General features: G+C 41.0%; 1 protein-coding gene across 1 annotated transcript; it reads right to left on the bottom strand.

The window, feature by feature from the left end:
* Nucleotides 1-983: 983 nt before the first annotated feature.
* Nucleotides 984-12,171, bottom strand: mknk2b (MAPK interacting serine/threonine kinase 2b). The gene is made up of 14 exons (XM_008415137.2): nt 12,018-12,171; nt 11,438-11,659; nt 10,997-11,087; nt 10,712-10,813; nt 10,207-10,304; nt 8,339-8,418; nt 8,141-8,214; nt 7,956-8,060; nt 7,803-7,858; nt 7,576-7,671; nt 4,698-4,892; nt 4,448-4,612; nt 4,319-4,359; nt 984-3,991 (listed from the first exon to the last, which is right to left on the bottom strand). Exons 2-14 carry the CDS (start codon nt 11,486-11,488, stop codon nt 3,718-3,720), a joined length of 1,428 nt encoding a protein of 475 aa, XP_008413359.1. The 5' UTR covers nt 11,489-11,659; nt 12,018-12,171; the 3' UTR covers nt 984-3,717.
* Nucleotides 12,172-14,838: the final 2,667 nt, after the last annotated feature.

Genomic DNA, 14,838 nt, shown 5'->3' on the forward strand with positions numbered 1-14,838 from the left:
GAGGTGTGGACGGTGTTGAGGTTCTAAATTTTACCCAAATAGATAGTTATTACAAGTCTGAACCAGAAGTGATCCATACCATCTTAGTGGGGGGAGTTCATGCGTAAAGCATAAAGGCATGCCTTCGAGACCAACAAAAAGAAGATATCTGGAAAAATAGCTGTTGGGATCGGCCCCAATTATTCGGAGAAGGAAAATATGTCAGACGATGTAACCAAGCTGCCTCCGATCTCATACTACTATTGCTAACTACCTAGTAAACACGGAGAGTGCGTACAACATGGAGTAGCTTCACTGCCCCACTAGGCTACATATCCGTCAAAGCTTAAGTTACATTAGCTAAGCTAATTTTGCTAGTTCGGCAGCAAGTACAACAGCAAATATCACTGATATTTAGTATTAAACAGAGCCGGGTAGAGTACTCAAAAATTGTAATCAAGTAAAGGCCCCAACATACACAGACGCACTTCAGGACCTCTGCAGACTGAAGGGCGCCCGAGTATGTTGGGGGCTTTAAAGAGTTGGTTGTGGTTTGTTTATTGTTGTCATAGCAACTCCCTGCCAATAAGGCTGCCAGTTAAACTGCACGGACGTGTGACGTCACATTAGAACTATGGACGTTTCGGTTATGTTTACCCGAGACATATGCAATGCGCCAGTTGATGTTACCCTCTATTGTGAAGATAATAGTGCTGATCCGAACGAAGCGGCTGTTGATGTTAATTTAATAATTACAATCAATAAGATAATTATTTGGAAGCAAGGACTGAAGTCCACTGCCATTACTGCAGGCAGACTATAGTTCTAAAACAGCGGAGAAAATCGACGTCATCATTCACAACGTCTCTTTCTGTTCATCGATTGGCCCAGTCAAAAAATCGACAGGAGAGAATCCGAGTCAAAGGGAGAAAGCCCAAACTGTAGCGGAAGCCAGAACTTTTTAATAGAGTTGTAGAAGAGAATATAAGCACACAAGATCAGAATGTAGTTCAAAGCATTTTATTGCATTTTTTTTTTTTAGAAAAACAATACAAAAATCTGTTGCAACTGTCAAATGTTGCCTTGAGTGAACTGCAATCATTCACATGGTACAGTAAAGTGCTTATTTTAAATCAAATGTTTTGTACTTAAAGGACTTTTATACTTTAAATTTCTTCCCCTGAGCACAATAGGCCTGGGGCTGTTCAGTGTTAAAATTAGGCATCAGTTGACTAAAACGCTTGCGGACTGCATCGGTATAAACAGACTAAGCTCATGTCGATGAAGAGGAGCCGTTTATAACATGTGATTCATGTTGTTGGATTTTTAGACGCCTGGCCTGTGGGCTACATTCAAACTGTGGGGAGGCTTGTGATACTGTCCATTTGAATGACTGTATTTTAACACTTTTTTTTTTCTTTTGACAAACGATACAAAAAAACAGAGGCTGCAAGATTTAATTCACCCCCTTTTTTTCCCTGCAAACAAGAAGGCAGACCAGAACAAAAACTGCCACCGGACAGATGTTAGAAATAGTCGTGACCAATCAAACTCTTAATTGTACCTGTGAGGATATTAGAGTGTGGCCAAAGTGTGTGCGTTAACAAGTTTCCAGCCCTGTCAGAAAATAGGGAACAACTTGGATGAAGCTTACAAAGGAAAGAAAAAGGCAAAAATAAAAAAAATACTGAAATGTATAGGTATCTTCAAAACCCCTAAAGATTGCCTGGATCATCAGCTTAATGCTTTAAGATTGATAGCAAAGTAGTTTCCAACACTGGAGAAGAAACAGCTGCATATATAAACTTCAAGTAAGTCTTATTATAAGACATAAAACCCCATAATGATGTGTCTGTAGAAAGGTATTTAGAACTATTACAGTGTCCTATTATCAGCATTAAGGGGCCTTTTTGAGACCATTTCCAGAGTACCGCCGCTGCGCTGCTAACAGGACATGGACACATAGCAGTCTCCTCACATCTCAATGCTACATGATGGATTACATGTTCATCGTCACAACTTGCACTTTCTTTGGTGAAATGGCTTCAGCGCTGAGACGATGTCACCAGTCCATTACCTTTCACGTAATTGGAACAATAATTACCAACTTTCACACTTACAAAAGTTTAAAAAAAAAAGAAGAAGAAAAAAGAAAGAAAACTTGCCTTCACTGGTCATGAACGCTCCAGATAAACTAAACAAGCTTTGCGTATTTCACCTCATACAGCATACTCTCAACTTAAAAAAACAAAAGAAAAATTAAAGGACAAATTCTGGAGCTACATCTAAACTGAACAGCACCAGGATTTAAAAAAAAGACAATACACTCATCTAAAAGATAAAAATGTGGCACATTAATGTGGAGTTGTCAGAAGATAAAATATAAGCTCATAATACAGCTAATTTCAAATGTTTTTTTGTGGAATGTTTTTCCTTTTTTGAAAACATTTTTCCTGAAAAATATTACCAGCTTTTTATTTGTAAAGCAGTTTTGTTGTTCCGGAAAGGGTGTACGTCTCTCCCCCCCCCAAAAAAGAAGAAAAAAAAAAAAAGGTTGAAATTTCAGATGCATCTTATGGGGGTAAAACAAAAACAACAAAAAGATAGTCTGCTCACAGTGGCCATGTGCTTTTTCAAACCCCTTAAAGGAGTTCTAACCTTTACTTGCAAAATATTTAAGGTTAAATATCAAATGCACAATTTCATCAGAAAAAAAAAATATATATACAAAATCTGTTTGTAGAAAAAAAAAAAAAAAAAGAAAAAAAAGAAAAGAAAAAAAAAGGACACGTGGATTCCTTACACTGAAAGTAACACTGACCCAGTTTCACTTGCTAAGCCATTTAAGAGAATCTGAAATTAGCCTGAACCAACATACCAGTAATACAAGCTAAAAGTCTGTACTGGGTGGTCAGGCACTAGCAAACTGTCAACTTTTATACCATCAGACCTGGTCTGAATGTCTCCAATAAGAAGTGCTGCTGATAATTTGGCATGTATGGCCAGATCACATTATGGATTATGGACAGAAAAGGGACCGATTAACATTCTTTGCTCTTAAAGCATTAAGTGCATGGCCACCAGGCTGATGAGTGCATGCTCCAGAAGCTCAAATGAGAGAATGGAGAGGGAAAAAAATAAATCTGAGCAGTCTAACCACAGAACGGGCTGCACCAGGCACAGACAGGAAGTGGCTTCCAGCCCGTTCAGCCTCTCCGATACAGAATCCTTTTCAGACAGAACAGCCTTCATATTGGCATATTGCATAAGCTTGTATGTTTCAGCAAATGGGCCGCTCATGCGTGTACATACAGGCAAAGAGAACATTCCAGATAACTTAATTCACAGTGGATCCAGTTGTAACATGGGAGCAGCACAACAGGTTGTCCTTTGGTGTCTGAGCTTAAAGTTCTGACTTATAAACCGAGTCATATGAAGGAGAAAAAATAAAATAAAATACTATCCCAAAACATGAACTGGCCCTCCTCCCCAACCTGAATGTGCCATTATGCAGGCCCTGTGTAGTTGTGCTTCAGAAGTGCTGCATAAAGGTAGAAGGCATTATTTAGAGGGATGGCTGGAAGCGCCGTCCGTCTTCACAGGTCGGGACCAAAGCCGGATTGAGAGGAAAAAGAGGGAGGAGCCAAAACTGGGGAGGAGGGGGTTGGGGGGAATCAGAGCAGTCCAGCCTGGAAAATCCTTGTAAATGAGGTTTCAGGAACTCCAGGATGAAACGGTTCAAGCGCAGTCTCCCACGATGACGAGAGGAGCCAGGAGCTGGCAGAGCTCTGCAGCGGAGACGGGGCCGCTCTTTAGCTGGCTGCTGCGCTGCCTGCGCCGGGCCAGCTTGGAGTTGGATGGAGGTGACAGGCGCATGGAGGAGCCGCTAGCAGCTACGACCAGCGGGACTTCCTGCTGCTGCTGCTCCTCCATGCCGTCCTGTTCGGCTAGCTGCCGGTTTACAGCCATAGCCTTGTCAGCAAAGAATGTTAAATCCATGGCACTGCTGTTCCTGGAGGAAATAGGTCAGAAAAAAAACTAATAAGTTAAAAGGAAAAATATGTTTCAAAGCAGGCGTTATTGCTGGATAGGGCTGTAACAAATGATTATTTTAGTAATCAATTATTCTGATGATATACTACAGATTTTTCATTCAACTTTTTATTTCAACTTTTATGATTTAAAGCACTTTGAACTGCGTTATTGCCGAAATGTGCTATACAAATTAACTTGATTGAGTTAACAATTATTCGACTACTAAATTAGTTGATTATTTCAATAATAAATTGATCAGATTAATCGTTTCAGCCCTACTGTTGGAGTTTTAAAGTTGTCTTACCTCTGATGGATGATGGATGTTGATAAAATGTCAGATGCTCCCTAAAAGAAGGAGGTATAATACTAGATTAGTGATAAAGTTCAAAGGTCAAACTTCCCATGCATTTGCAGACAAGCAGCCTGAACTTACCCCTTGCACCCAGGGGTGCTGCAGCACCTGGCTGGCACTCAGTCGTTTTTTGGCATCCCGAACCAAAAGTTTGGATATCAGGTCTTTGGCACTTGAGGAGATGTGAGCCCAGTCCTTCTCTGGGAACTCGTATTTTCCTTCCTGGATACTTTCAAACAAAGTGTTCTGCAGGTGGAGAGAGATTCACCGTCAGCCATCTTTGTTTTTACACGTCTCATGTTGTGAAAGAATTAAAGCATTAAAAGGTTACCTGGCAGGTGTGACAGGGTTCTCCCAGTTCCCATCCGCAGTCGCCGCCACATCGGCCCACAAAGGGAGGATAACCGCTCAGCATGATGTAGAGGATGACCCCGAGGCTCCAAAGGTCGCAGCGTTTGTCATATATTGTAGCCTCTTCACTGAAGGCTTCGACTACTTCAGGTGCCATGTACTCTGCTGAGCCACACTGAGGGAGAAAAACAATGTTTATAAGCATCGGAAAAATCACAACCAACAGAAACAGAGATGTGTTTACTGATACATCAAGGCTACAAGAATTATGGGTGAAGAGAAACTATTTTTACACACAGCGTGACAGTCATGTTGATCAAATTTTTAAATTCTGATTCAGTGTAATGGTTTTGCTCCCGTCATGAAACAAATGTGGGGAACTCTAGGTCAACCATAAAGCTTTACACAACCAAGTTTCTGCCTCACTGTGTAACTGGGGAAGAAATTGGGCCAAACAGCAGAGCAGTGGAAGAGGATTGGCTGTCCTGTACAGCTGGGGCAAGGCTGAGCTCTGGTTAGTTACATAACCTTGCAACACAAAAGCCAAATGTTTAAGTGGTTTGGGAGAGGAGATGAGAAGCAGGTCATCGGTTCACCAGGACGAAGCTTTAAAGCTTATTGTTGGGGATTAAGATGTATGTATATGTCAAAAGATGACTTCGCATCATTTATTAAAAAAAAAAACATTGCATTTAATATAGAAACATCACATATCCTTCCTGTTTCAAGACGAAAAGCGTTTACATACACTGAGCAGGCGTTCATTGTATCCAGTACCATATACCAGCTGTCGCTAACACCCCCTGCTTCCTTATGCAATAAAATTCACTGCGCAGGAACCTCAACTCAAACAAAGCTGCTTCTGTCACAAAATCCCCTCCCCCTCCGTTTCAACACCATGTCTGGGGAGACTCATTACCCAGACAAGCACACTGGATTTGGGCCAAAACGCCGTTAAACCCCCACAATGATGCTTTAGCTCCTACATACTTAAGTGGAAAGAAGTCAACTCTTTAACAGGCTGGTCGAACAGTCTAACAAAATATACAGATGTCAGCAAACTAAAAGTGAGATAGAAAGTATCTTTTTGGGACATCGTTACTCTTCCTGCCCATCTGTTGCAATCACCTTGTTCACTTACAGTAACATCCTCTAAACCTTCCTGTAAGCTGCAGTTATCTTCTACTCTGCGGCTACATTTGGAGGCAGTGCAACCTGGGGCTTTCCACCAGCCATGTGACTAGTCAGGCCATGTTGGCAGCACTGATGACACACCTCTGCTGTTTGCAAACTACAGGATTATCTTGAAGAGGTTTACTGGCTGAGAACATGTTAGGTCATGTAAGCAACACCTGTAACAAGGAACAAAAGCAGTTCCTTGAATTAAAAGAGCATTTTGAGCTGCCATGCTCCAGTTCTCTTTAACTGAAAACATTTTAAGCAAAACCAGGATTTGTATTAAATTAAACCACAGGAAGCTTCGTGTTCTCTCCCTTGACCAGGATCGTTTAATTTATAAGTGTCAGTGGAACTGCTGCCAGCATGAACTGAATTTAAAAGGCTTTGGGAACAGCTAGTTACAACCAAGAGCAGCAAAAAATGTACGATCACTTATTGTGCAACAGCAGCTGTAGGAATGTGATTAAAAGGGGGCAGGGTGCAAGAACAAATAATGAAGTGACAATCAGATAACATTGTTCCAGTGATCAAGGCAATAAAAACAAGCTTCAGCGCATGACCAGACTGGGGATTTGTCCCTCCCCTTTGCTCACTGCTACAGCCAATCACTGCTCAGTTGCTGGGTGGTGGGGGGGAAGGACCAAAATTTCTAGAATAAACCTCATGAACAGCCTTTGTATTAAAAACAAAGGGTAGAGTGCGGCTGGGGCTTCTGGGCGGAGACTTGTGTAGAAGAGGCATGATTTTGTCCATCCTCACATGAAGGAAGGAAGGAATGGAAATGAGAGTTTGTGTTTTCCATATCCATGCCTCAGGACACAGCCTTGTAAAAGTTATATTGCCTTTTTTTGTGCCGTTAAATCCTCAAGGACATTACACAGTGTTCCAACCTTGGGATCAACTCGTCTGTAAAAGAAATCCTACAATCCAAAGCATAATTTCAAATCCACTCAGAGCCTCAAAGTACAACAGAGAGTTCATCAAGGAGCTTAAAGAGTATGACACAGTTCAGGTCAGTGCAAAGAAGCTACAGTTACACGTGTAGAAAACCCCCTCTCTCTTCCCAACACATTCCTGCAGGCCTGAATGATATCCTTCACCTGCTCTGGTCAGTCTATTCGGCCCACCAACACACTGCATGTTGACAGCAGAGGAAAGCTCTCCAGTTCAACTTTTCTGATTCCAGGGACGGCAGATACCGTTTTCTGGATACAGTTCAGAGGAGATGCTTCCTGTTAGAACAACATGGGGGTTAAACACTCATAACCTCCAAAATCACGGGGCTAAATATTTACCACTGATAAGCTAGAGGACGCCGACATCAAACAGAGGGCCTTTTCCCCAGCAGACAGTCGTCGTACTTCGGAAAAGTGCGGTTTATAAAGAGGGGATCTGGGAGTCAATCCAAGGCCTTTCCAAGAAAACAACGTTGTTCTGTACGATCATAACCTCACATAACGCATCTCTCCTCCCAATCCATGAACTGCTCTGCACCAAGAATTGCTCAACCACTAATCAGTCAGCTGGATTTGATAAAGACATCATTTTACAGCCTGGAAATAACTTCCCCGTCCCCAACAAGGACATAAAAAAATATTTAAAATATCACAATTTTTGTGTGAAAAATGACAGATTTATAAATGTTTCTACAGAAAAATGTTTATAAAATCTGGACTTACAGGGGTGAGGAGTTCGGGAGTAGAGATGGGCGAGCTGTCACTGTTCAGTTTGATCCCACTGCCCAAGTCAAAGTCACAGATCTTGACTGGAGAAATCTGCCAAAACAAATAAAACATTTTTCAGTTTTTGTCATTCCGCTTTCTTGTTAAAAACAAGAAGTGGTGTCATAAATTATATTTATCAGTCACATGTGTTGGCCTTTGAGCCAACTGGACAGATAAGTCACCTTGTCTGCACTCTCACAGAGAATGTTTTCAGGTTTCAGATCTCGGTGGGCCATTCCTGAAAGACATTTAAATAAATCAGACTTTTTATTACACCGGCTGTTTCATCTGTCTATCAGAAGAAACTCTTCACTGCTGTTTGCATGTAGGCTTACCTTTGTTATGGAGGAAATCTAGAGCACTGGCGATGTCATGCACAATAACACTGGCTTCCTGCTCGCTGAAGTGCTGCCTCTTGTGAATTTGCTCCAAGACTGACCCTAACACGAGGGTAAAGATGACAGTTTAGCCTTGTGGAAAAGATAACAGAGCAGAACTATCGGCGGAAAAGGTAACATACCTCCTCTAAGCTTTTCAAACACCAGGTAGAATTTGTCTTCCTCTTCAAAGAACTCCACCAGTTCCAGAATATTCCTGCAGAACGATGAAAATAAATGTTTAAATGACATCAGTTATCCAGTTATATGAACATAAAAGTATCCTGTGGTGGGGCGTGGCTACCAGATGCATTTTAAAACAACAGATTATAAAAATATACCTGTGACCCTGGCACTGGTAAAGCATCTCAACCTCACGGAAGACACGACTGCGGCTGTGACCTGGTCCTTTTTCAATCATCTGAAACAAAAGAAAACATGGTTTAAATATAAAAATATCAACAAAAATGATTTAGGAACTTCTGTGGATACTGGTTTGGTGCAAATTGGACCAATTTTACCAGCCAAATATTTGGGAACACTACTTGACTCCTGCCTACTAACTTTTATCCTACTTATTGCACTGTTGCAATGACATTTGATCCTACTTTCAGATGTGCTGGCTGGGAATGAACAACTTTCACAACCACACACTCCCCTGTGAATCACCTCTGTTCTTCAAGGGCCACAGCAGTTTTCCTAAGATCTCAGATCCTAATCCCAAACTGTTTACAATAACAGAAAGCACTCTTAAAATAACTGTGTGGAAACACCACAGCGAGGCCAACAGCTGCACAGCGCCCCTCCCAGGAGAGACACACAGACTGCTGACGGAGCAAAAGGCCTGAAATTTCCAGCCCTGGTTGGTTATTGTCCGATTTGGAGGTTGCGCATGCCTCTCTTCCTGGTAGCTGGATTACTGATTGTATTGAAGGCCAGAGGGGCCCAGAGCTGCAGTGTGTGTTAAGGATTAATGCACAGACAGGAGGCTCACGAGCAGACCAGTGCCTGTTCACCAATTCTGTCCATGTCAGCAGCAAAAACACAACTATGCTCTCCTGAAAGAACAAAAAAAGCATTTAAATTAAAATTTAATATTAACAAAACACTTAGATTAACACTAAATTGATGGATTGCATGTAGTTTATTAAAATAAACTGTTTAAAAAGTCTTCAAGTTAAGACCATCATCTATTGTAACTTCAATGTAAAGCCTTTGTCCTCAGCCTATAGCCAGACAAGCTGCACAGACGCCTGCAACAAACCACATACAACCAACCCAAAACATCCACTGGCTGAAGGGGGAGGGGAGAGACGGGACATCTGGCAGGAGCAGTCCGAACCCCCTCCATTTCTCAGAAGACCTCCAATAACCACCAACCTTTATGCCTCCTCCTCCCTGCATAACTGCCACCCACCCAGAGCACAGAGCAACCCACCCTGTACTTAACAAGGACAGTAACTACGCATGGTGTGCATGACCACTTTAGTGTTTATGACGATGACATGGAAGGAAGTTATAGAGCAGCTTTTTAATGTTCAACCCCACTCCCCAAAAACATCTACAAGCAAGAAAAAAAGTAGAAAGTTTCTGCAAGTTAGGAAAAGTTTCACAAAAAGTTCAGTTTGTCTTTGGAAGACCATGAGAATAAAAAGTAAAAACTACGCAGAGTTAGAACAAAGCAGTGTAAACACACTAGGTCACAACCCTCACCCACCACCCCCTCCTTCCTCTTTGGGTTTTGTTTTGGAACAGTTCATAGCACATAATGTTCTCACTATGAGCGTCCTCTGTAGGCAAAAAAAGCAAAATAAAAAGGGGGTGGGTATATCCCGCCAAGCACTCCGATAGGCTCAAACTAGAACTGGGAGAGGAAGTATCCGATAACAGCAGCTAATGCTGCAAGTTGAAAACGGTGCAGAGGCAGCACAGAAAAGCCTCTGCAAACATCCACAGCAGAGGTCTGATCTCAAGCTAAACAGGAACATGTAACAGGGTGGGAATTTCTTCAAAATCAAACAAAAAAACAAAAAGTACTTTACTAAAATCTCCAAATTCCCTCCAGCGGTTTCCCACAAATCTTTTTGCAAGCGGAAAAGAAACATTCCATTTTCAGAGAATAATATCTACTGATCACACCGAAGACAAAAGGCTGATGCAACATTTTCAAAACCATCCCAGATATGCGTCATGAGTAACAATGCCTTACCTTGACAGCATATTCTTTGTTGGTGATCAGGCTGATGCAAGCCTGCACTCTGGCATACGCTCCCTCTCCTAATACTTCTTCTTGGAGTCTGTAGACATCTGTGGACCAAACAGCATAGAGAAATTATGACACTATATTAACTAGAAATGTAAGATTTGGAAAAAGAGTTATAAATATTGCTGCTATGGCTGATAACCAATATTAACCATTGTTTATATTACCCTAAACTGTGAAAAATGAAACCATCACACAGCTGACATTGCATCTCTGCTTCAGTTAAACACCTCATAATCACCGTCATATGCACAAATAAATACCACATGGCCAACTCTCTTCTGAAACGCATACAATATCAACCCAGTTTTACTTATATAACTGATACTTTAAAAAAAAGTTTAAAAAAGGGCTAACTTTGACTGATACCAATGTACAGAACGCCTCCAATAATGTTTAAGAGTTTTTAAAACCCTACCATAATATATATAAGGACAGGAAATATTTTTACCCTCGAATCGTCCAGAGAAACTGTCCGTTGCTCGGCAGCGCTTTTTCTTCTTGTTTCTCTTCTTGGCATCAGGAATGTCAATAGGCTGGCTTGAAGGCATGTCTACCCAAACAGATTTTTAAGCACGTGAGTAAATGAGGACAACAAGACAAACGAGAATAAAATCTAGAGCATGTGATGCAGACAGTTATAGAAAGAATGTTTTCTAACCAATTGATCAAAAGATTTGTTGTGATTTGTACAGACTTAGACATAGTTTTCAGAACCTCAGCAGAGCACACTCACCATGTCTTGGGGCGGAACCAAAATTAAAGGAAGAATCAATGTGATGGGACCCATTCTTGGTGAAGTCCTCCAATTCGAATGGATTTTGGCCCTGAGAAGTCATAAACATACTTGTTATTGTAAACAGTCTTGATTAACTTCCAAATAAAGATTAGCAGTAACTCACTGATATGGCAAACTATAAAGTCAAAGTACAATCAGAAGTCCTTGCTAAGGATTAATGTAGATATTCCCATTGAATATTGATATTCCCATTGAATACGTGTTACTGAAGCACCTTTAAGCAACCTGCACAAGTGTGAGTTGTCAGAAATAAGATGGGGGCTTGCAACATGTGCGGGTGTGTATATCTCAAGACGATCACCCCTTTAACACAGGCCGTATACGTGCTCTGATTAAAAACTGCAGTCTCCCACAACAAAGCTGTAAAAGAAGGCTCACCTTGAAAGAGCGGTGGAATCCAGTGACTTCGGTAATCTTATTTTGCACCATTTTTGCTTTGATTTGGGGGATTTTGTTCCCTGGAGGATGTGCGGCGGCAGTGGTTTTATTTAGCGGTGTATCAATTTGCACTTCTCCGAAACCGAGTCGTTTCAGAGAGAGTCACAAGTGATGACACTGCGCTGGCTGGTAGGCTTGCTGTGGCGTTGTTAAACGGGAGCCCTGCGTGGACAAGGCAAACACACCCACATTAAGGAACATTTGAAACAAAAATACCACAAGCTCCAACATGGTCTCGCTTTTTGTTCCGTGTGTACACCAAATCCAATTCGAGCGTTCAAATACAGAAAAACTGTAAGACGGGCTAGCCGGCCAAAGTAGGCAAATACAATTTAAGCAAAATGCAAAAGGCAGGGAGATGCTAACAACCGTTAAACTAGCCCATACTTCTGCTGTGGGTTGGTGGTGCAGCGCACGCGACTTAACCGTTAAAACATAAGGTTGTAACGGTCGACCAGCAGAACACTTAAGTCGCCATTTGCAACAAAAAATAACATAAAGTGAAGTGTGGTTTACTCACCCCGTGGTTAATGTTTATAGCTCCAGTGTTAGCGTCGTTGTTTGACCCACTGCTCCAACGGCCGCTGAGGGCAGTCAAAAGGGATATTCGCCGGATAATTTGTGCGTGGAAGGTGACTGGAAAACTACAGCGTGGGTGCTTTTATAACCTCCCGTTGGCTCCTCCCTCCTTCCCACTCCAACGGACGAGATGGGTCACGTGCTTTCTAGAAAAGGACATGCTTGGCAAGGTTCCATTTCGCTTTATTTTAAATATTCACAACACTCTCTTTGAACCGAAGAAAGCATATATTTTTCGTTGCTTGACAAGGATTGAGATTTGAACATTTAAGCTCTTTGGATGCGTTTCTAGGAGCTTTTAATGAAAAGTGTATATAACGAGAAGTGTATATAACGAGACAGCATTGCTCGCCACTGAGCTCTATTTTGCTTTAGAGTCATTACGAGGGGACGTGTGTGGAGGAAGGAAATGGTGAGTACGTGCGTGTCGGCACAGTACAACTGTTCTTGTGAAGACTTTTCAATCGAGACGGACTCCAAAGGAATGACACCCCGAGTACAACTTGTCGACAGACGCGACACGGATCAGATCACAAGCTTCCGCCAATGAAAACACAAAACACAAAACATGGCCCTCCCTGAGCTGAACGAAAACGTGTTATATATTATACCCACCTTGTTTCAATGCACCCACCTCATTGCAGACATGCGTTCCTTCATGCAATGTTATGAAGAGATTGTTTTCAATATGTGGGGTGTTTCATTTTAATTTTTGATTTAATAACGTAATGACAGATTATGCTGTCAGAATTACACATTCTTTAAAGCATGCTTGAGTTGACACAATACATTTTTTGTAAATTATGCTTTGTTTTATAACATTTAGGATTAGAAAAACAGTTTTACACAGTGTACACAAATATGTGATTTCATCAATAATTATTAATTTTTTATCATCTTTACATAACATAGGTAATTTAAATGTGTTATGACTCTATACAACATATTGTAATATTGAAATAGCTCCAACTCTTTGGAATGCACCTGAAAATTTGGTTTTTCATGTGTTAAATCTTGAGCTTAACATAACGCAATAACAAAAACATATTCTGCTTCATTATATGCTGCAATAAAGTTGTCATACATGTCCGCATCTCTGCAGTACGTGATTTGTGAGTATGTAAATGACATTGTGCAAGAGTGAGGTTTGTAAACAAGCAGCTGCAGATAAGCTCTGTGATGTACAGTGACGCAAACGTGCATGTTTTGTAGTCCGACGAAGCTCTTGTTCTGACGATGGTGGTGACAAAGTGTCATGGCTGTGACATTGAAAGAAATCCAAGAAGCCTGAATTTGCGGAGATGGTCCTGCTAACTGGACCATCTGCTAACTGTGCAATGCCACAGCAGTATTACCACACAGTTGGCATGCTAGTGCAGTATTTCTATAATATCACATTGGTTTTTGGATTTGCTGCAAGTAAATGGTCTCCTGGCAACTATATTCATTGTTTATATGGTCGAAACCCTTTTGAGAACATGCTGCATTTTTGCCAACAAGTCTGACTGTCTCATCAGATCACATGCTTTGTCCATAGGCTGTATCTGACTCTATGTGGTTCTTATTGTTGCAGCACAGTCCAGTTCTGTGTAACATCAATGGCTTCTTAGTCAAACCTTGTATAGCTTGCTGTTAGCTATCAATAGTCTTGTGACTGAAGACTCTCCACTCCTCYTCCTCCTCCCCCACCTCCTCCTCCTCCTCCTCCTCCTTCTCCTCCTCCTCCTCCTTTCACCTTCTGCCCCTCAAACATAAACCTGAAGGTAGAAAACATTACGCAAGCTTTCAGCTCACTCTCCGTAGCCAAGAGCACATCGTGTAGTCGAAGCTTTTAGACAAACAAGTTCCCACTTGGAAGTGGGTGGGGACGTAGTCTGAGTTACTGCAGGTCAAGCCGGGGAGGAATGGGCTGACACATGAATACCTTCAGATGGCTACAACTCTGCGTCTGACGTGAAAGGCGGGGGTCTTCTTTTCAGAGAACCACGCTTGGACAGATTAGAGAGACATGGTGCATCTCTCTAATTTGTACATTGCTCTTTCTGTTGCTTTTAAACTGCAAAATACAAATTTTAAAAGTAATATTTTGTTCAAAAAAAGGAAGACAGAAAATCTTTTCAACTGTAATAAGTATGAAATATATATTTATGCAGTGCTGCTGTAATAAAAAACACTTGGGTTTGATTTAAAATGCCAGAAAATGTAGAAAAGGAAAGAGTTCAAATGGAATATCTATAACAATTTATGACTTGATATGTGTTGAAACCAATAAACCGAGGGGTGAGAAGATGAAAATTAGCTTTGGACTACAGTCTGATGTGTTTACAAATATTATTTTTTAATAAGTATGCAACATATCTGTTTTAAATAAACAATTTTAAAGTTAAAGTTGCAATAATGCTGCTCTCTGTAACAAATATTTTAATCAATCGATCAAGTTTATTTGTATAGAAAATTTAGCAACAAAGCAGTTCAAAGTGCTTTACATCATAAAAACACAAAATACAAAGTCATAAAAAATACCATACAGTCAACAATTCAGAAAACCAGTAGAAAATATAAATTTTTGATGAGTACCACCATTAAACTCATCAATACACATCAAATATGTTGATCAATCTTTCATTTATTACCGTTGAAGAGCAACTCTAAACATGTGGGGTTTTAGTCTCGATTTAAAGGAACTCAGTGTTTCAGCTGTTTTATAGTTTTCTGGAAGTTCTGGTGAGTCGAAGTTGGATGCTTCTATGTTGTTTGATGCA

The sequence above is a fragment of the Poecilia reticulata genome, linkage group LG8 (genome assembly GCF_000633615.1).
Source record: "Poecilia reticulata strain Guanapo linkage group LG8, Guppy_female_1.0+MT, whole genome shotgun sequence".
NCBI lineage: Eukaryota > Metazoa > Chordata > Actinopteri > Cyprinodontiformes > Poeciliidae > Poecilia > Poecilia reticulata.